At 38.1% G+C, this 23844-nt stretch overlaps 1 protein-coding gene across 9 annotated transcripts in view; it reads left to right on the plus strand.

Annotated features, from left to right (window-relative positions):
- Positions 1-23844, plus strand: part of LOC124147344 (anoctamin-1-like) — a 42163-nt gene that overhangs the window by 4912 nt on the left and 13407 nt on the right. Inside the window, exons 1-12 of one of the 9 annotated variants that reach the window (XM_046518024.2) lie at positions 3848-4174; positions 7348-7442; positions 8400-8438; positions 12124-12276; positions 12823-12918; positions 17019-17063; positions 17812-17832; positions 20610-20758; positions 21457-21575; positions 21715-21770; positions 22471-22574; positions 23087-23221. In XM_046518024.2, coding sequence (XP_046373980.1) covers positions 4105-4174; positions 7348-7442; positions 8400-8438; positions 12124-12276; positions 12823-12918; positions 17019-17063; positions 17812-17832; positions 20610-20758; positions 21457-21575; positions 21715-21770; positions 22471-22574; positions 23087-23221 — 1082 coding nt within the window. In that variant the 5' untranslated portion in view covers positions 3848-4104. Of the gene's footprint in view, positions 1-3846; positions 4175-7347; positions 7443-8399; positions 8439-9106; positions 9119-12123; positions 12277-12822; positions 12919-14276; positions 14331-17018; positions 17064-17811; positions 17833-20609; positions 20759-21456; positions 21576-21714; positions 21771-22470; positions 22575-23086; positions 23222-23844 lie in introns of those variants that run through there. The other 8 variants (XM_046518029.2, XM_046518028.2, XM_046518032.2 and 5 more) reach the window with 8 other exon arrangements.

Consider the following 23844-nt stretch of genomic DNA (forward strand, 5'->3'; position numbering starts at 1 on the left):
ATATCCCGTGGTAAGAATGGTTTAGAATGCAAACACTATGAATTGTGTCCTACATAAAAGAAAAGAGAAGGCTAATGTGCAGTGTCAAATAATGTGAGGATGTAAGCTGGCCTGCATCTTCCCGAGGCAAGAGAGTTAACTGACTTTAAAAGTCCAGTTTCCACCCTTGCCGAACTAGGCTGGAATTCCTGGGCTCGATCGTAGCGCCACCAGTGGCTATTTCGAGTTATGTCCTTTCTATGCCTCTCCTATTGACCAATCAGATTCAACCTCTCGTATTACTTGCATTTGCTTCAAACAAAACGGTGGCGCCCAGTCAAGACGATCTTATTGATAATCAAGATATATTTGATAAATATGAGTCTTACATCGCGAAGTGCATCAAATCACGTGAGCACCTTGATTAAAAGCATGAAAAGATTTATAAAATATCTGTTGACAACGAGTTAGCGGTGCACATGCTTTGCAAATCCTGCAGTCGCCCGAAATCTGCATGACACTTTACGAACCGGATTTCGATTTCAGTGCACGATTTTGATTGGATTATGCATAGACTCGTTAGTCCAGCCAAAATGTAACTCCATAATACCAGCCTAGTTCGGCAAGTGTGGAAACTGGACTTTTATAGTCAGTTAACTCACTTGCCTTGGGAAGATGGCTGGCCTGTTCACTCAGTGATGTTTTATTTCTCCTCATGGGTTACTTGCGATTTCTGTTGTACTTTTTATGCTTTTAGCTAAAAATGTTTGAAGTAGACTGTATATTTCCTTTGGTAGTATACTGTATATTTCTTTTGGTGTGCATTTGCTACATGTTTTTACACCTTTTGTACTGTTTGAATATCAATAACTTGAGTATTATTTGTACCAAAGAAATTTGATTATTTTTTATCATGATCTTAACTGTATAAAATATGGAACTTGTATGGATTGGCAAGTTGCTTTCGGTTTGCGTTTGTTTGGATTTTGAGGGTCACATAGTTTAGGAGCTCACAATGCCTAGTTTCTACATATACACCATGTTTTGAGCACATATGAGAAAGGAATTCTGAACTTTAAGTGATCATTTGGCTGTTACTTATAATATGTCACTGTAATAGAACAGAATATACTCTAACTGTTATTGCACCTAACTGTTCACTACTATTTAAGCACTACTATTTGAGTATGTGACTGATGTGACTGATAATGCTTGCTTAATCCTATACTGTATAGGGGCGGTCGGGTAGCCTAGTGGTTAAAGCGTTCGCTCGTCATGGCGAAGACCCGGGTTCGATTCCCGACATGGGTACAATGTGTGAAGCCCATTTCTGGTGTCCCCCGCCGTGATATTGCTGGAATATTGCTAAAAGCGGCGTTAAACGTCACTCACTCACTCACCTATACTGTATAAGGCTTTTGCATTGGTAATATTGATTATGAATTGTATCACTGAACATGACGGATGTCACCGAGTACATCCAATCTCTTAGTCCAGTCAGCCTGGCTTCATGAAGGCCATATTCAAACACATTTCCATTAGCTGGTTTCATTGAAATTCAATTTTGTATTGTGCTGGCTTTATATGCATAATGCTACATGTGGATATCAGTAGTTTTGGACTGATTTTCCTCACTTTAGGGTTCACTCTTGTCCATGTGGGATAGACACGGTTTGGTCTGACTCTCCTCATATTAAAGTTTTTTCTTTAGACTCATACATGTGGGATAAACGATCAAGTCCTTCAGTTTTCATTCCCATTCCTGGAATTCTTATTTTTATGACTGTTTGTGATATCATTACTGATCATTACATACAGTGTTGTGTGTTAGAACTATGTATGTCAGTCGTTACATCAATAAACTGTATCTGTTGTAGTTGTGGGAAATTGATATCTTAGTTACTTCCAGAATTGGAAACCACTTGCAGATAACAATAAACTTTATATGATGATATATCAACAGTAATGTGATGTGAGGTGGGTCTATTGCCATATAGCCTAATGTTGTCTTTTGTCCATTTAAAGCTGTTTTATATGTCAAAAATATGTACATTTATCATCTATTGTATATTTAATTTAACATACCACCTTTGGGGAAAAAGAGTATAAAAATAAATTGATTAACTGAATCATTTTATTTATTATTAAACATTTATAGTAAGCTCCAGTTATTGACTTGAATTGTCCCGCTATCTTCCCAAACTTATGTCATCGAAATTTGTGAAGTTCATTCCATATTTTTTTAAGTTTTAATCAACTGATGTAATACATTTTCTTTAAAAGTATGTAAGTAAAGACCTTGGACATGTTAATTGGTAAATTAAATCCTTCTAAATTACCATGATTACTGGCGCTTTCTATATTTGGTGTTCTCATTCTAAACACTTGAAGTTTTGGCCTCTTCTGGTTCATGCATTTCGGGTAGTTATGCCACTTTGAAATTATGATCTAATTCGATATCAGTTTCAGAAATAACATACTCAACGTAAGTTGAAGTTTTAGACCCAGCAAGTTTAAAGAAATATTATAATGTCATTTTAATGATTCCATAGACATTTATTTCGGTTGTATTTGTCATAATTACAATACAGCAATATTGTCTCTGCCTCTACCATGTCTACACATCATAATTATTCTTTTAATTAATGAAATAGATTAAGGAAACAAAGATAAGAATTTGTAGAAATTAATTATCTTACTGCCAAAATTGCAGTGAGCACAATATATTGTGTAACTGTCATCAAGCATGTGAAATGTTATAATTGACTTGTATTTCTTTCTGTTTTAAACAACTTCTTCATTACTGATGGCTAGGTTTGGACATCAAACACCCTACAACCATGCCCCCAACCCTAACCAGTTACAATGGCGTTACAAGGCTAAAACAATTCCTGCGTGCTAGTACAAATTTACCAGTTGTTTTAACATTATAAGGGCATTTTATCTTTACCCGGGGTAGTACAGAGCTACAGATAAGCAACGTATTTGCGTAAAATCCGCCCCCCCCCAAAAAAATATATTCAAAACCCAATTACTTTCAATTAACTTGCGTACAGAATTGCATGCAATAAATGAAAAAATCAAATGCTTAAAAACAGCTCGCGTTAATACCCAATGAAGCTTTTCCAGCATGCGTACAAAGATCCTAACTTACGAAGCACAATTGCGAGCTAATTTACTTTCTGAGTCAAGCCTATATATTTCGAACAGTTATATATACATCTCAAACATTACTTCATTTATTTTAAATCATTAAATGTTCACTAATTTTAGGAAGAAAAAACATTAGAGTGTTGAATAGATGAGTGGAAAAAATATTGGTTACCCAATGAAAAATGTAATAACCCAATTAAAATAGAAACCCTAGAGTAAAAACTCAATTGCTCAGAAAGATGTCTGGAGCTCTGGTGTAAAACTTTTTAGTTCAGTTCTAACCCTGCAGTGTAACCCTATTTGTATGTGGGATGAGAGTTTGGGGTAAAAGCTCCACACAATAAAAGCATCAAGATGCCAGTTTGTGCCTTCAAGTAATATCCTTTTTCTGTTAGTATGTGGTGAGGTTCACACTCTAGTTATCACATATTTTTTGTGCTGTCATGTGTGCTAAAATGGCTAATGTAGGCTTGTCCAAGGTCTGACTGTACAAACGTTGTCATCAAGTTCCGAGTTACCCACATGCCTGGCATTGTTAGCTACTCACCTGCGTAGGCAATCAACCCATTGATCTCCCCATTTCACCTACCCTGTCAGTTGACTCCACCACCTGTGACAGTCTGATTGAGATTGGACCAGTCTACTGGCTAGGAAAGGGGTAATAGTCTGTTGTGAGGTGTGTTCTGGATGACCTAGTTGTGAGTCTGTCAACACTGTAGCATCAAGACCGGTCATGCGCAGTGAGCACATGTTCCTCCATAGGTAACAGTGAAGCGAGAATTGAATACAGGTGTACACTGGATACTGAATCACTGACTGACCCCACTCAGTTCATTGTTTTTACGCTCCACGGACCACACAGGTCAGGACGTGATGTAATAGAAAGCCAGACACACCGCTGGGGAGTGCCACACCCACCGGACTGCATGGTCACTGTAGTTTAGTTTCACTGTACCTATTGGACCATTCAGCATGGCTACCGCAGACAACGGTGTCTACCTGCAGAACTTCTCACGGTTTAATGACCCTGCACAGGGGAGATGTGAGTTTTACCACATTAATTACCAGCAGTAATCACGGTTAATGACACAAGAATGTCAATTCAATTTGTCATCCTTGTCATAGCGCTCGGGTGATTGATATTAATATATTTAAAATAGAATGTTTTTAGCTTCCTTAAACGTGGGCCTCTTGCTTTGGGTGAGGAATATTTTTCTTGATGTCATTTTCTGACACAATGTTTAGATGAGGAAGAGGTTGAGATGCCGCCCTGATGTATAGCTTTGTTATTGTGTAAACATTCCTTGTTGACCCCACACTCTATTATGTGAAAGTATGTCAAATTTGTTTGACATTATTATGCTAGCAAAAGTTCTACAGCTCTACGTCCGCATAAGCTTTTGAATTGTATACAGTAAGACGTTGGGTTGGGTTAGATAATACTCAAAGAAACAGATTCCTTTAATAGGCATTGAATGAAATTAACTACATAATAACAGCATACAATTTCACAATGGCAAGACTAATCTGAGCCTAATCCATTAGGCCTTCTTGTTTTTTTAATTAACTTTTAAATAAACAAACTTTTTTTTTGTTATAACAATGTTAAATATACTGTTATATGCTCCACATAAGGGCTGTATCAGCATACATATGGCTAGAAAGATTACAGATACGACTGCAGTTAATCTAGAAAGTGTACCAAGTCTGTCATGAAAGAGTAAATACGCCCTACCTTTTACTTTAGGCCGTATCTTTCACATTTTAAAAATGACTATGTACATCTGCGATCATTTTACACTGGTGAGGTGTTTTGGGGGATTCCCTCACATTGTCAATTGAGAAAATCTGAATGCTGGGCCAATCTTTAAGCAGCTATTGTACTTTTTATATTTCATTGGCTAATATTCTTCGTCGATAACTCTCGCCTCATGTTGTGACCAAGCTGTTAATCTAATCGTTTCTGACGAAAATGTTGAAACAACAGTCAATTAAGAATTTTTTTGCAAAACTCCAACAACAAAGTCTTCGTCGTTGTTATCTACCATAACAGATATAGTTGTGGGGTTCATAAATGAGAGTTATACCCATTGTTGGAAATATTTTGTGATGAAACAAATTCCAATAATCTTGTCTGAAAATTATGTAGGTCGGAAAATCATGACTAAATTTTTAGCTTTATGAAATGTTATGTACTCAAAATATGTCAGTACTCCGCCATCACAGATTGATTAAAGGACTACATGCTCCTGAAGTATAAAATTATCTGGAGGACTGTGTTACATTCAGCTTAAATAAATTAGGCAATTGAATTATTATTAAGATACCAGGTAACTGAAAGTCAGTTTTTTTTTTTATTCCCATTATCCTGTGTCCTCAGGCGAATGTCTTAATACTTCTAAATCAAGGGAACCTTAGCATAATCCTAATGTTAAAAGCTGAAGACAACATAGATTGAAATACATGTACTATCAAACAAGACAGGATCGTGCTATGAGCAGATTATGACTGTTCCATGTAACATCTGAATGAGTAAATACCTTTGTTATTCAGAAGGACAAAATATGTTGCTTTCCCAGAAATTTCCAGTCTCATTGAATCATACCTTAGTTCTTGTTACTGCTACACAAGATCTATATAATATTCTATACAAGATCGACAAAATATGTTGCTTTCCCAGAAATTTCCAGTCTCATTAAAATCAGACACGGGTGGCCCTGTTATCTAAGGTACAGCAGTTCACTGAGTTCCATCCATTTGGCATGCCAGAAAAGTATGATTGTTGGTTCGAATCCCCGAGATTTGACCAAGCAATGAAGAGACTTGACAGAAAGTCAACATAAGCCACGGCTGAACGGACATTCATCCGACCAATCAAAGCGTTGCTTACATCAATGCAAAAGTGAAAGTCCAAATGTGTTTTCCAACCATGCAACCTCAGAAAACAGCTTTCACAAGTTTTTAGGTGCTAGTCTCAAAATGATGACTTTCATTCCAGAGTACTCTTTGAACAATATTTTGAAAAAATTCTTGATTCATTCGAAATTTCACAAAGAAAAATCTGGAATGTCATATATCGATGGCTGAGATGTTATGTCAGTACTTCTTACGAACTAGGGAAGGTGTTTTTGTTGTAAATGTGTACCCAATTGAAGATAGAGATAGATGATGCATATTAGGAATGCTGTGTGTTAAATTTTCAAGGTTGCTTGGTTGGGAAACACATTCAGACTTTCACTTTCGCAATCACGTAAGCGACACATTGATTGGTTAGATGAAAGGTCGTTCAGATGTGACCTGGAATGAGGTGTCCTCAGATCTTTGTGTCGCTGTTGTGAGCACTAAGATCTGATTTGAATGAGACTACCAAAATTTCTTGACTCAAGGTTTAGATAACACACAGACTGACAGTGGCAGTTAAAAGATTTGAAGAAATCACAAAGTGAACAAAAACACATGGTTGGTTCCATGTTTGGTGTCTGAAATCTGGTTCAGTCAGTGCCCTCATTAAACATAAACAAACTGAATGATGAACAAAGTAAAACTCAACTATGTCAACTGAAAACGTTTGATCAAACTTTTGATTACCGTATTCGACGTAATAAGCGCCCCGCTCTAATAAGCGCCCACGGCGATATTTGCTAATATATTGGCTAGTGAACAATCCCAATCAGCACCCCTTCCGATTGATCAATGTACACAAGACTTATTTATTCGTGTATAATACGCACTCGTGTATTATATCACCCTTAATTATGGGCAATTAAATTCTTGAAAAATATATCTGTCGTTTGAAACATTTCAGGCTGTTAGCATAAACCACAAAATTTACGATCTTTCAACTCAAAATAATATTCTAATAAGCGCCCCCTATTTCTAATTTTGAGAGCGCCCTGGGCGCTAATTACGTTGAATACGGTATTTGCCACACATCAATGATTTTAGGATGACAGTAGATAACACTGACCATCTTGACACTGTGTTGACTGTTGAGACTATTTATTGGAGACTTTCATCATGTTGAATCAAACCGGAAAGATAACAGTTTGGGAAGTTTAAGATACTCATCTTTTTATTAAACTCTCATTAAAATATTATTATTGTGTTTTTCACCATTGTTATGATGAGACTTGCATTATGTTTTGTTCTCTGCAGTATCATTGAATACATTTTGTGGAACTTGAATGCTTATTAACAAGGAACATTGCATTGCAGTTTCTGCTTTGGGATCAGATGGTATGACACCAGACGATGATGACCATGATGACGCAGATGGCCAGTCTGCGGACCCAACACGACAGAGGCCCAAGGTACAGTATACTTTATATCACATTTGAGGGAATAAAGTGCAAATTTCAGATTAGGGGATCAGCCTTTGACCCTTTGGAAAGTTTTACAAATGTTTCTCTTTAAAAAAGAAGATAATTCTTCCATCAAACGAAAAAAGTGGTATTAAGATGGTTTATTTATGTGCTTCTATAAAGCCAGTGTTAGATTTCCTGTGCACTTGGATATTAGAACCCTAGGTACTTGATCCTTGGCCAGTCATCTGTCAAGCTTCTTTCATTGAAGGAAAATGGAGAGAAAAAAATCATAGAGATTTTTCAATGTTCATTTTCTGATAATGAGACCCAAATACAAACAAAGATCAGGTGAGCTTCAGAACCTTATGTCTTATGATTTAAAGACTGGATCACATAACTTTGGTAGTATTTACTTCTTTTGATTTAAACCATACAGAACACTTCCTTGTGGTGTTTTTTACAACTGTGCGGCCCAGTGGTCTAGGAATGCTACAGATTCACCCTGACTGTTTCTAGGTTTGGCTGAACACCAGTCTGCGCTCGTGGGTTTCATTTCACCAAAACGTAAACGTTTAAGACCTGCATCATTTTTGGCTTTCCTCCCACGTTGAGCTGACACGTCACGATGTAACTACAATAGTGTTCTAAGCAATGTTAAACATCGCTCACTCATTGTTGAGTCATTTGTCATCTGGTCATTGGTTGACATGTATATTGTGAGGTCATGCCTATGTGAATAATTATTCAATGTTATAAGTACACACTTACATTTGTGTGAACTGCAGAGTATCGATTAATGTCTTTCAACATGAAGCAGTTCAAAGTGGTTCATGGCATTTAGGTGTATGTCTGGTGTCCATCATTGATTCAATACAGAATCTATGTCTTGGACAAGCAGCCCTGTAGACTTTAAGTTGCGTTGTTAAGTATGAGGGTATTTAGTGAAGAATTTTGATTGTCCAGTTTTCCAGTGTGGAAAGTCTTCCATCTGATGGTTCAAGCGTAAGTCCATGCTAATTAACTGTACCAGTCTGCGATTTTAGCTACTAGTCTGAAGCCTGAGTCTAGTAAAATCTCTTTGCTCTTTTAAACTCAGCTAATTAGATATAACAACACTATATTCCACTGATAAAGATGCTAAGAGCCATGTTTGGGCTAGTTGTCACAAGGTTTTGGCACAGACTGTAGTACCAGAAACCTTTTCAAATTATTTTTCTCAGATTGATTTATGTACCCAGGTACTGCAACTGTGCAGCTGAGGTTTTCCTTTGATATGAACTGTAGTTGAGTTACATGTTCTTGCACATAGTGATCACTGATAAGGATTTCTGTACTGCTTTCGTAGCCAATTGAATCCCCTAGCAGTATATAGTGAAAATGATTTATTGTAACCTTTGCTTGAATGCCCTAGCAGCCTGTAACTATAGCTATTAGTTTGAAACCCAGTATAGTAAAATTCATTTTGCTCTAGCAAGCTTGGCATATTAGAGACAAAATGATGCAATGCAGTAAACCTGGTAAATGTTTCTGATTGTACAATATGATTGTAAAAGATTTTGGAAATGATGCATCGATGCCCAGCAGACAATCCCTAGACAGTTCCTGTGTTGGGTCTGAATTAGTGTAGACAAATACCTATCGTCACCTATGTTTGCTGTTTTTTTTCACAGAAATACCTGGAAGTAAGTAGTATTCTTCCTGGGGAATTGGTCTGTGGCCTTGCGTGTGGTTGCCCTCTCATAATGAGAACAGTTTGAATGTAATAGGTAGCATGTGCTGTGTCATAATGACTAATGAGATGCAACTTGCATTAAGCTCCAATTTGTGTTTTAGGCATACTGAGACCGTTTGACAGTATTTGTACTGTGACAGTAATGCTTAGTCCAGCATGTCTCAGGACATGTCACTTAGTACACAATTGATATCTTACTTCAGTTGAGTGCAGAAAGAAAAATAGGGCTTCACTTTGTCATGTTTACCTGCCTTATACATATTCCATGCAATGTATTATCACATGTTGATGTGTAAGTAGATACATTGCTGATCTAAGTATATGAGGTCACAGGTTCCTGAGAGATAATCAGCTGGTAATGAATCTGCCCTATGTCTATAAACTTGTTATAAAAGTCAATCGTCCTGATGACCAGTTAGACGTGTCACTAAACACAACAGGTGCTGTGAATTCAGTTGGTTTCATAAACACAAAGGGAACCTAACCAAGATGGCACAGAATATATTTAGCATGTATACCTACTTTATGATCACCTGATCAAATGTTACTTAGACTTGCACACCATTTTCTATCACATAATGTTACGTTGACTTGCATGTGACATTTTTTACTTATCTTTGAAAGTTGTCATGACATGGAATTATTTTTGTCAAACCTCTAATTTAAGAAGTTACAATCCCCTGTACACAATGTAGTTTCAAAATATGTGACAGGTATTAGTAGTTCAGCGTTAGAAATTAGCACTAGTCCTGTAGTCCTTGCCAAACTGCCCAATGGTAAAAGTATCATAAGGACTAGTAGAAATTTGCCTTTTCCAAGGGTTTTGCTATATGTTATCATTATAAGGACTAGTGGACGAAAACTGTTTGTTTCTAACACTGTAGTTTTGGCTGCCTGGGCCAAGACAAAACACTCCTGATCAAGTGAGACTGTTGAGTGCAGAGTAAACAATAGAGCTCCACATTTACAGCTATATAAATACATATTTTATGGGTCCTCATCTTTCATGAGAAATGTAAGTCAACACAACACTGTTCTACATATACAGTGTTATTTCATGATATGCCATACATGAAGTTTAATGTGACTAATCTGCCCGGGCTACGTTGGACTGCACACGTTATGTTGTATGATTGAGTTAATGTTGGCAGTAGAAGGGGAAAATGGCTTCACTTTAACCACTAGGTATGTCTTTTACAATTATGTATCATGATATTTGTGAGATTGTTAATATGACATTGGCTGCCCGGCCAAGGGCACTGTTTATTTGCACTTTGGTTATATTGAGAGAAAAACCTTATGTTAACCACCATGTTTGCTTCTTAGGTGATGTGTTATCAGATTCTTATTTTATAGTGTGTAATGCAGGTATAGCTGTTTCATAAGCTCCAAAGGCTAGAATATGAGCCTCAAAACTAGCCTCTGATTAATGGTTTTGTTTGGTTGAAAATGGTAATGTGTGTTTTCTACTTATTTGAAAGTGACATGTTTGATTCACAGATAACTGTATTTCATAATAGTAAAATTATTTGCAGAAACATTATGTTTTTCTGTGAGACTGAATAGCTATACTAGCCATTTAGTTTTACCACATTCTAATGTTTAATCAGTTATTTTGTTAAAATACTACCTGCTTTTATTCGAAAAAACTTCATACACATTATAATACAATAAATAAGGATACTCTCTGTGCCTGTGTGTCAACGTCAGTCATACAACAGCACTCAGTGAATGTAAGTCCTCATGTGCATCATGAATTAGAGTGTTATAACACCTAACACATATTAATAATGTTTCCATTGGTACCAAGCTGGACAACCGCCTTATAGCTTTATAAATGTTCTGTGATTTGATCCAATATTAATTAGACCTTTATTCTGTATGACTTCAATGTTTGGAACTGTTAGGACTCTGGGTGTAAATGTCTCTTTGGACATGATGTGGAAGAAGTGTTAGAAATTGGCACTAGTCCTGAAGTCCTTGCCAAACTGCCCAATAGTTAAGGTATCGTAAGGACATTTTTGAAGGGTTTTCCTCTATTATCATTATAAGGACCAGTGGACTAAAAATGTTAGTTTCTACCGCTGTGGAAGTATGTCATTATTCATAGTGGTGTAGCCTTGATCTTCAGCAATCCATGCTTTTCGTAAGAGGCGACTATGACATCAGAAGCAACTTACAGAATTGAGTGGTGAGAATGGTACCAGAAAACCATTCATTGATAGTGGTGAGCTACAGATTGTCTGACCTCAGTTTTTTTTACACTCCGATATATTTTTTATAATGACTTATTATGTCAATATAATGTTTTTGCTATTAGTAAGGATTAGTTTGGTAAGTTGCAAGCTCAGAGAATGGCAATGGCTTAATTTTTTACCATCAGTATGCAATCATATATGATTTGCTCATGCAGTAGGATTAGCTATGGGATCGTTAGGTTTATGTTGATTGATTTGATTCCAACTAGTTACCAGACTTGTCTGCATGACGTGTGTGTTTTCATTTTGATTTTGTTTGCATTTTTCTTACCTTTTGCACTTTCTTTTATCTACAGCATGATTGATTCTGTAGGTTATAAATTCTGATTCTGATTTTATTCATTGTGCTATGTTTCATTTAAATTTATCAGTTTGTCTGACAGGCGGTTGCTTAGTAGTTACATAGCACAGACATTGATACATGTAGACCTGCTGATTCCATTCAATACCACTGTTCTCTTATGTCATGTCTGTGAAGGTCTTGCTACAGTGCTAGTCGCGCTTTGTTGAAAGCTCTGTGTCATGACGCCATTGTCTTTGATCTTGATGAAATATGTGGCTTGTCAAGCAGTTGTTAGTACATTCCAATTTGGGATACATCCCTTGGGAAAGGTTTGTCAGTGATCAAATGTTGCTATATTTTTTCCCTGCTACAAACAATTAATGTTTTGCTATTTCTTGTTTTTCAACTATGCAGGTACGCAACATGTTTTTTCAAGATGGAGACCGTAAAATCGACTTTGTCCTTGCATGGAAGGTCAAGGTTAAAAAACAGCAAGAGGCGGAGGAGGCAAGAATGATCTTTGAGACTAACCTACGTGATGAAGGCCTAGAACTGGAGTATGACAAGGTGAGGCAAGCCTCCATCATGTCCATGCCCTTTATTAATTAGGGTATCAGCATGACTCAAATGTTATGAGGTTTTTTATATCTAAGGGAATAGCTTATCTCTTGAGGGGGCATGGGGGCGGTCGGGTAGCCTAGTGGTTTATGTGTTTGCTCGTCACACCGAAGACCCGGGTTCGATTTCCGACATGTGTACAATGTGTGAAACCCGTTTCTGATATTGCTGGAATATTGGTAAAAGCGGCGTAAAACCAAACTCACTCACTCACTTGAGGGGGTATGAGTAGCCCAGTCTAAGGCACTGCAATTTGCTGTGCAGAATTGTGTCCTTTGGGCATGTTGGGCACACCAGAAACCTATTGTTATGTTTCGAATCCCAATTCGTCCCAGTTATGTTATGATATAACTTGAATACTGTTCAAAGCGGTGGTAAACCCAACAAATTCACTCACTCCCTTTCTTATCTGTTGATGACACTTGTTTGAGTCTGTATGTAGCTTTTAAACCACTGTCAAATAGTCTGAATTAATAGGATTTGCTTCAATTGTAGAGGAACGGCGAGACCCACTTCATGAAGGTCCATGCTCCTTATAAGGTGTTGGAGAGGTATGCTGACATCCTCAAGATCCGTATGCCAATGAAGGAGGTATGTGTGCAGAGTGTTATCAATGGTGCATCTAGGTTTAGGTTAGTAGTTGTGTATTGTATTGTATTGTGTAAATCCAGGAATGAACTAGAGATAGTTGGTGTTTTGGGTCACCCCATGTAAACTACACTGGTGACAGGAGATATAACTCATCAATGTCAGGAAGTAAGAATCATTTGCTACTGTAACTATCACACATGGATTTCTCCTCCTAGTGGGCTTGGCAGGAGCTGTGTTGTCTACGCATTGTGACCGCCTCTGTGGTCTAGTGGTACAGCGTCCACCCGGAGAGCGGAAGGTCCGGGGTTCAATCCCCATACCAAAAGATGTTAAAAGATGGTACTTGTTGTTACCCTGTCTGGTTATCGGCATAAAGGGGCTAAAACAAGGACTGGTCGGCTCAGAGTCAGTATACTGTGTCTGAGTGGGGTATTCATGTTAAACTGAAACAAATACTGTTCAAAGTGACCTAAACCCATACTCCAAGTGGGCTTACGTCATTTCAAATAATCTGTCATCTTTTACCCCAAAAGAGCTTTTGTTTTTTAAACTTTGTATGCCATCTCACACAAGTAGGCATGATGTCAGAAGCATTTCCCTGTCAATGCATATGTCCACTTGACTGGTTCAGTTGTCGTAAGTATATGGTGGGTGAATGACATTATAGTTTTAAGTAATGAGGAATCAGACATTGATGAAGCCTTTAAGAAAAACATCATGTCTTAGTATGAGTTGTGTATATGTTCTGTTGTCCTAAAGAATACCTGGGGGGCACAGGTGGCCCAGTCGTCTAAGGCGCTGCAATTTGCTGTGCAGAGTTGCATCCCTTGGGCATGCCAGAAACCTATGATTGTGGGTTCGAATCCCGGTTCGCCCTGATTTCTAGGTTTGTCAGTACCATACCCCTGCTCGTTGGTTTCATCAAAGTGGTAAACGTCTGCGACCTGCATCACTTCGTGCTTTCCTCCCACATTAAGCTGACACAACATGATATAACTGGAATACTGTTAAAAGAGGCATTAAATATAACTCACTCACTAAGGAATAGCTCTGTAGCTGTTGTAAGTCTGATGTACCCCATGCTTGTTATTAGAAGCGGCTATAATGGGGACCAGCTGACCACAGTGGCAGCTGAGGGTGGTTACACCATGTATGCGTTACCACCAGGAGCTGATACAATCAATGAGGACCATTTGTTATCCTGCTTCTCCACAATTACTCTTTGAAGGCCTCTGTGGTGTATCTGTACAATTGTTGACTGCAATGTGGTAACCAAAATCATTCACTATTTACTTAGAATTTTTTGTTTTTTTCTGTGAAAAGATATGCTTTTTTCCATATCCTTATTCCATATGCAGGACATGAATCTGTACCTGGTTGACAGAAAGATAACAAGCCTTGTTTTGGAGGAGGTGATTTGAGCCAGAGTGTACTACCAGTCATATTCTATTACAATGATTACTAAACAATTAGAACATGTAGATGTTGAACTTTTTTTTAATCAGTGTGCTTACTGCCAATAGCTACAGACTCTCTGTAGCATAACATTAGGAAGTGAGACATGCAGTAGGTCTGCCTACAGGCTGTAGCATAACCATGACAACAGCTGTAGCAAGCCTGATCTACCTACATACTCTAGAGTTGTAGGTAGTGAGACCTATCTGACTACATACTCTGGTGTAATTCTGTAGCACTACCAAACCAGCCTCTAGTGTAACAGCAGGTAGAGAAACTAGTCTACCTAACAACTGTAGCACTTACATTAGCCTGATCTGACTTCAGATTTGAGTGTGTCAGTAGGTAGTAGGTAGGTAAACATGCAGACCCATACAGCAGAGTAAAAGCAGGTAGCAAAGCTGGAAACTTACTGCCTATAAACATCAGCATGAGACTAGGTAGATGAGACGGACCTGCCTATAAACTATAGTGCAACAGTAGGTAGAGACATGAGTGTAATCTGCCCACAAACTATAGTGTAACAGTAGGTAGAAACATGTGACTGATCTATGTGAGGTATGGAGGCATGTGGGGGTGGGGGAGGATGTTTTTATGGGGTGGGGCAAATAGACTGACATGTGACTAGCAGTGTTTGAGATATGTGGATATGTGGGATGATTTCTTGAAGAGATGAGGTGGTATATCTTTAATTTGGTGATAAGTGAAAGGTTCAAACAATTTATATGTATGATGTTTTCTTCTGGTTGGGATGACAGCATGTATACAAGAGACCCTGGCATCGGAAGGTACATGTATATGATTTTGGTATTTGAAGAATCAGCATGCTCTGTTGTCAGCAACTTGTCAGCATCATTTCATAATTTTATGTCCTAGATGCACGGGATTACTCTCAAACTAACTTTTCAAATACTTACAAAATCCATTTTAATAAACGTTCAAACTCAAAGAAATAAATTTTATCTTAAGCATTCAAACAATAACAGTTTCAAGAGAATGAAACTAAAATCAATACATGATCATGAAACAAAAACAGTTAGAAGAAGAGGTTTTTCATTTCTTGTGTCCGTGCCATAAACTGTCATGTTTTGGACATGTTGCTGTCATGTGTTTGAATCAATCATGGAGTTTAGCTGTCACATGTCAATTATGGAGTTTAGCTGTCATGTGTCAATCATGGAGTTAAGCTGTCATGTGTCAATCATGGAGTTTAGCTGTCATGTGTCAATCATGGAGTTTAGCCATCATGTGTCAGTCATGGAGTTTAGCAGTCACGTGTAAAATTATGGAGTTTAGCTGTCATGTGTCAATCATGGAGTTAAGCTGTCATGTGTCAATCATGGAGTTAAGCTGTCATGTGTCAATCATCGGGTTTAGCTGTCATGTGTCAATCATGGAGTTTAGCTGTCATGTGTCAATCATGGGGTTTAGCTGTCATGTGTCAATCATGGAGTTTAGCTGTCATGTGTCAATCATGGGGTTTAGCTGTCATGTGTCAATCATGGAGTTTAGCTGTCATGTGTCAATCATGGAGTTTAGCTGTCATGTGTCAATCATGGAGTTTAGCTGTCATGTGTCAATCATGGAGTTTAGCCATCATGTGTCAGTCATGGAGTTTAGCAGTCACGTGTAAAATTATGGAGTTTAGCTGTCATGTGTCAATCATGGGGTTTAGCTGTCATGTGTCAGTCATGGGGTTTAGCTGTCATGTACCCATCATTGGATTTAGCTGTTACATTTCCATGGTGTTTGAATGTCATGTGTCAATTATGGAGATTAGCTGTCATGTGTCAATCATGGGGTTTAGATGTCATGTCTCCATCAGGGGTTTAGCTGTCACATGTCCAACACGCAATATATCTGTCACATGTCCAACATGTAATATATCTGTCACATGTACAACAAGCAATATCTGTCACGTCTACAACAAGCAATAATCTGTCACGTGTACAACATGTGATATAACTGTCACATGTCAAATAACCACATAACTGTCACACGTCCAACATATGAAATAAATGTTGTATGTCCAACAAGGACATGTCCAATCTCTGGTGTGGCTGTCCCATGTTAATAGTTTACAAGCCTCAGGATAAGTAAAATGTATTCCTATTTCCATGTCCAATATATAAGGGAGGTACATCATCAGTCTGCAGTATTAGCCACTTGTCTGAAGCCTGAGTCTTGTAAAATTTTGTCTTGTAAGCTGAGCTGATAGACGTCCATTACCAACTAAACAATCTGAAAATGGCATCAAGAGCCATGTTGTGGCTAGTAGTTTGGGGCACAGTCTCACTCTGTATCATCATATCCAGTTCACCATCATTTCACGTTCCTCCATTCCAGTTAGGCACACCAGTTTGTGTACTGAACAGCATGTCTCATTCCAGTTGTAGTGCACCAGTTTGTGTGTTGGTAGTGACACACTTTTACTGTTTCATTGAATCTAACTAACATCTAATGTGTTTTAGCTAACATGTGTTTGCAGTTTTTCTTATTCTTCGCTTTGTGTTTTTTTCTTCCTCCCACTTGTTACTTTCCACCCCAATGGGTGTCGTGTTCCACCACTGTGCTGACTTGATCTACCGTGCGCGTTGCTGTTGGTGCTGTTACTGATGCTGCCATGTGGGCTGCTTGGCTTATAGACCGTCGTCTTACATAACATGGCCGGCAAATTCGAGGACTTGGAGGTACATAGCATCTACTGCCATGGTAGCATCTCACAAGTTCCAAGCATTTTGAACACATTATAATATAGAGCTAGGGCAATAAATATATATTTATTATATGTATGCTTGAAAAGCCACAGATGCCATTATTGCTTCATATTACACGAATATATAGAAGGGGTAGACACAATGAGTAATGTTACAATCAAGTCCACAATCTGGATTATAACAGATATTACTATATTTTAGGAGAAAATAATAAACCAAATTTTCTTATGTATAATGCACATCCTGCTTTTAGAGTTCACTTATTGTGAAAAAATAGCCTTTCCAGATTGTCTTTATTCTAGGAATGTAGACTGATGTCTGTGTCTAACCCTGATATATATGCGTATGTGATATATGTTAGCTTATTCAGTAGATGGAACATGTGTGGTGTTGCTATGGTGTTCTTGAGGTATATTTTGTATTTTATTAACATGTTATGAGGATTTGGTTGATGGTAAAGGTAAGGATATTAACAGTATTCATCCAAGGCACAAGCAGAAAAGAGATACATTGGATCAAACGGTCTTCCTCTAAACAGTGTATATCAAGCAGGAATTTAAATTGGACAAGGGAGATTTTTGGACAAGTTTTGTCTTCCTGTTTTCACCCCTTACTCAGAAATCTATTATTTTTTATGTGTGATTTGGTAAACTGATTCTTCTCCAACTCTCTGACTGTCTTGTCTGGCTCTGGTTTACATGATCATATTTGTCCCTTTCAGGTGTACAGCGTTATGAATAAAGTGAGACGTATTCCCTGTTCCCTAATTAGTGTTGCCCGTGTCATTGTATGCCTCCTACATTGTCCCACAATTCCACTCTCACAGCACTATACACCCAGTCAGAGGCTACCAGGGGGACACAACTCATGTGTCAAACACCACTGTTCTGACTAATCTAAAACTCATCTTTAATATTAAATCATAAACATGATAAAAGAACATATATAGGTAATTACCCATTCGTCACAATGATATCTGTACCCTAGGAACTGGTTAAATGTGATGCCAATGAACAAAATAAATGTTACATTTTATGCACAGGTGTAAATGAAGTACCGTAACTGCTTTATGCGTTCCCTTCTAAATTTACAAACAGCAACAAACAAAAATACAATTTCTTTTTCATTGAATGCCACTATTCTTTAGCATTGGTATTGCCTGCACTTCTTTGCAACTGTTGCGTATTGACTGTAAAAGTGTGGTGTATTGTAAGTTGTTCACTGCCGAGTGTCTTTAGAGGTAATTAAATTTACCTCAATTATTTTTTCAATATTACATAAACAGTAAGAGTGAAACGGCACTTTAGTAAATTCAAGGAAGTAAATCACCCACTCCACTTTAGAAGTAGGAATGAGGTTGCTGTTTATTTCTCCCCATTCGCCAAATAGAAAAACTATCAAAACCTGGATGCCATGCTGCATTTGTATCGTAGTAGAAATTATGAAGGAAATATCTTTGGTATTTGATATTTGACATCATTGTGAGATCACTAATATTATGAATAATGAATGTGATGCATGCTTAAAAAGAGGATGTTGTACTTACTTTGGTATCAGTGAAAGAAATTAACACTAACACAATCAACAATACTTACATCTGGATATGAATAACTACATGTGTATTGATAGGAACATTATGACATTACTACAATGCAGTGATTTCTACAATATACATCCACTTACTGCACTACCAGTTACATTGATTGATATTTGGACATGCTCTAACTGCACTAGCAGTGATATCAACATTTGGACATCCACTGACTACACAAGCAGTGATGTCAACATTGGGACATCCACTAACTACACTAGCAGTGATATCAACATTGGGACATCCACTGACTACACTAGCAGTGATATCAACAGTCATGCATCCACTAACTACACTAGCAGTGATATCAACATTGGGACATCCACTAACTACACTAGCAGTGATATCAACATTGGGACATCCACTGACTACACAAGCAGTGATATCAACATTGGGACATCCACTGACTACACAAGCAGTGATATCAACATTGGGACATCCACTAACTACAAAAGCAGTGATATCAACATTGGGACATCCACTAACTACACAAGCAGTGATATCAACATTGGGACATCCACTGACTACACAAGCAGTGATATCAACATTTGGACATCCACTAACTACAAAAGCAGTGATATCAACATTGGGACATCCACTAACTACACAAGCAGTGATATCAACATTGGGACATCCACTGACTACACAAGCAGTGATATCAACATTGGGACATCCACTAACTACACTAGCAGTGATATCAACATTGGGACATCCACTAACTACACAAGCAGTGATATCAACATTGGGACATCCACTGACTACACAAGCAGTGATATCAACATTGGGACATCCACTAACTACACTAGCAGTGATATCAACGTTATAGCATGTCTGATTACACTAGCAATAAAACACTTCAACATTGGGCATGCCTATCAATCTGCAAGATATGCATCCTCAATAGTCTAGGGTATTTTATCTCCAGCCTTCAATTATAAATACCCTGGACCCATTCGCTGACATTTCTTGGGAAGTGTAGCACATGAGTCTCATTTGACTCAAAACGAAATTATGATAGTGTTTGGTTGAGGGTATTTATCATAATTGAATGGAGATATATTACTCTTGATAATCAAGATATGTTGTGATCTTAATTTCTTTGAGCCAAACAGAGAAAACGATTGCCCATCCCAAACCTATTGAACATTCCTTATTTTGTAGTGCTGTTACTGTCAACTACAAACTCTCCAACAAATGATGTGAAGACATAATCTGCTGTAGTTCACAAGAGTTATCTAAGCACCCAAGTTTTAGAACACATTAGATTGACATTTCTATCATATTTCATTTCAGTCCATTATCATTATGGTGATGGTGATCAAACGTGTCAATGCCTGGCCATTTTACTCAATCTATTTGTGTTTGGTGACCAGAATGCATGTCTGTCTGTCCGACTGTCTTTCTAACTGTCTGCCTGTCAAACTGTACAACTCGTCAGTCTGTGTGGGTTTTGGTAATATATGAATCTGCATGTTGACCTGTGTCTATGCATGTCAACTTACAGTCTACCCAACCTGGTCTATCATACATCATCTTTCACCTATCAGCAACCCATCCCAGGGGCTTGAATTAACCCAAACCAGTGACTAACAATCTGCTGTGTATTTTTCCTTTAGAGTAATAGAGTTATCTTGGTTTGCATCGTGATAGCTTGGGATGTCTCCCAGAGCATGTAGAAGCCTTTCTAGTTAAACCATTTAGCATTTGACAGTTTTGCTGTGTGGTCGTCTTTAGATGTGGTTTGTTCTGTAAGAATCCTGTCATGATATCATTGATATTTTCTTCAAAGTTTTGTATATGTTTCTGAAAATCGGACAAGTAAAGTAAAAGTTATTTCAATATCCGTGATCTTCTCAATATGTGAAAGTTGTAACTGCTGTACCAAATGCATCTTCATGATTGATATGCCTGAGTCTGACGTATTCTAGAGTCCCGTGCAGTCTGTGTCGACGCGGCTGTGGAATTCCGTCACTGGCTTTTTCAAGCGCTTCCTGTCCCCCTTCCAAATAGACCCGACTGTTATGCCTCCAGTAAGGCGACGCTACACGTGCCCATACAGCCGGAACAAGAAATATCTGTAAGTACACATACCACTTGGTGATCTGACATACCTTCTTTCCTGGAAGTTGTTTTACTGTCTGATAACTCTCTGGATACACAAGACAGGGCTCTACCTTGACCAGCACAACAGGAGGTCCAGTGGACCCACTTTAATTAATTTCAAGGATCCTTACAGGATATATGAGGGTCCGTTAATGTATTGAAATTGTGCACTGTACTGTAAGATTTGATAATTGTTTGAATTACAGAACCTTTGAATTTCTTGCCATATTAATATTAATATTACTGTGCATCCCTGGGATGCAATTTTTATTTTCTTTGCGTTCATTCTATACAGAACATTTGTGTGTACTGGACACACATTTGTGCATCATGTAAGACCCTGACAAGATCATTAACAACTTATGTCACCTTGTGGATAATCCAAATGTGGTCTGAATTATTAGGTACTTTATGAGTTGAAGTTTGTACTTGAGTTTAAGTTGAAACTGAATGTGTTAGAATAGACGTTCAAATGTATGACTTGGAGGTTTCATATGAATGATGACATTCCTCAAAGTTAAAACACTTGAAGGTCTATCTCCATTTTACTATGACAGAATTGGACGCAACTTCTTTGGGGTCAGCAAAGATATTGCATGTTTTGATTTCAAAATATCAGGGAAAACAATTATTTCAATTCAGCTCATCCAATGACATGTTTTGTTTTGGCAGATTTGAAATGAATGAAAATAAAGAGCTGCTGTTTTCAAATGCTGTGAGAAGTTGGATCGTGGATTACATTTTGAGAAGGAAAGCATTCAAGAAAGACGAAGGAAAAGCATTTTCATTTGGTATGTTATAGCTAAGGAAAAACATACTTTTATAAAGATCTAAAGGCGATGTTGATTTTTTAAATACCAATTCCGCGGCCTAGTTTTCTATAAATCTAGGTGCTTGATACCAGTAAAAAATGTTTATAATTTTTGCTAGGTCTGAAGAAGATGATGGCTGATGGGTTCTATGATGCTGCCTTCCCCATGCATGAGGTGAGTTGATGGAGATTCAGCTCCCCTGAACACTGTACAGGTTACTATGAGTATAACAAACACAAAGGGACCACTAATTTTAGTTAACCAAAGTTCGTTATAAGCATATGTACAGCATATATACAGCAAATGCCTGGTACCAAAAAACAGTGTGTTATATCCGTCAGTTCGTTATATGCGTGTTCGTTATAAAAGTTACTGTAGGTGTCTTAGAAGTGAGTTCATCTGAGGATCCTGTGTCTGCAATGACGGCCAGGTAGAGAGAGATACTGGTCGTTTGGGTAGACCTTCTGGGAGACATTGACCAAATCACATATTTTCATTATTTTTAAAATTTCACCAACCATGACAAAAGATAGATGATAAAATCTCCACTGATTCCCAGCAGTGCATCTGTTTATCTTGAAGACACTGGTTAACTCCAAGTAATGGTATTCAGATTTGAAATAAGCACCTTCCTCTAGGCCTCTAAGGTAGATGCTGTGTCAGGCCTGTAGTGTCAAATTTGCCCAAAGAGTAAGTCAGGGCCTGCTGCTTCTAAAGTCTGTAGGTTCTGATGATAGCCCGGCAGTGTATTGAATTATAACACTGATAGTATGATATGAATATTACTGATTCACATCAGCAATGAATGTTGAACAGTAGGGTCCACCAACAACTGACAGCTTGTCTGACCAGTAGTGTCTGTGTGTCGTTTCAGGGTCACTGGAAGCCTGGGTCCGCCAACAACCCACGCAAATTGCTCTACGATTACTGGGCCGGCTGGAGGAGCTTCCTCAAGTTTCAGCCACATGACTACATCAGGTATACATTCCCAGCATGTTATATTCCAAATACAAAAAAACTATGTCAGCAGTATTTGACATTAGGGAGGTCCTAGGGTTCTATTACTATTTTGTTATTATATATTACTCTAGAAACCCCTATTATTTGTAATTATCGGGATTAGGCCGAGGACGTTTTGCCTTATATTCTTAATCCCTGACTGGGGTCACAGGTGGTCCCGTTGTTTCAGGCGCCGCAATTAGCTGTGCAATTCTGGGTTTGTCAGCACCATACATGTGCTTGAGGGTTTCACGGAAGTGGTAAACGTCTGAGATCTGCATCACTTTGGGTTTTCCACCCACTTTAAGCTGTCAGCCCATAATATAACAGAAATACTGTTTAAAGTGGTGCTGAATCACTCACTCACTCACTTAATCCCTTATTGCTGCTCCTTTCCCCTATTTTGATTGATTTGTTTCCTATAAAATATTGATGATGTCTGTTACCCATGAAACTATGTCTTTATTCTTTTCAATGTGTTTGTATTTCAGAAATTATTTTGGTGAAAAGATTGCCATATACTTTGCCTGGCTTGGTTTCTACACGACAATGCTGGTTCCTGCTTCGATAGTTGGTCTGATAGTGTTCATCTATGGCTGTGTTATCATGTACACAAATGATGTCACGTGAGTTGGTACCATCTATACACATGGTTGAGTTAGTATGAGTATTGGGTGGCCGTGCCTGGGGGCCCATTTGTCTAAGGTGCCGCAATTCGCTGTGAGTTCCGTCCCTTAGGCATGCAAGAAACCTGTGATTTAAGGTTCAAATCCCGGTTCAACCCGATTATGTCAGCACCAACCTCCTGCTTGTGGGTTTCACCAAAGTGATAAATGTCAGAGACCTGCATCACCCAGAGCTTTCCTCCCACATCAAGCTGACACGCCATGATATAATTGGAATACTTTCAAAACTTGCTTTATACCCAGCTCACTCAATCAGTTCTCAATGTCACAGAGTATAGATATCCTGATAAGATGGCTCTCCTTGTCTGTATCCGTCATACTGTGTCATAACTGGAATACTTTTCAGAGCTGGGTTAGACCCAAGTTACTAAATCAGCGTGAGTCAAGAGTATAGATATCTTGATAAGATGACTCTCTTTGTCTGTTGCTCTTGGGGATGTTGAGTCCATATGCTACACAGTGTGTCATGTAAATTCCCATGGGGATTCCGAGGTAGAATAGGTTCCCAGTACTAGTGGCATTGACTTATCATGATTGGTGATACAACCTGTGATTGACTGATT

This window comes from Haliotis rufescens, unplaced genomic scaffold, assembly GCF_023055435.1.
Source record: "Haliotis rufescens isolate VD_foot unplaced genomic scaffold, xgHalRufe1.0.p SCAF_26, whole genome shotgun sequence".
Taxonomy (NCBI): Eukaryota; Metazoa; Mollusca; class Gastropoda; order Lepetellida; family Haliotidae; genus Haliotis; species Haliotis rufescens.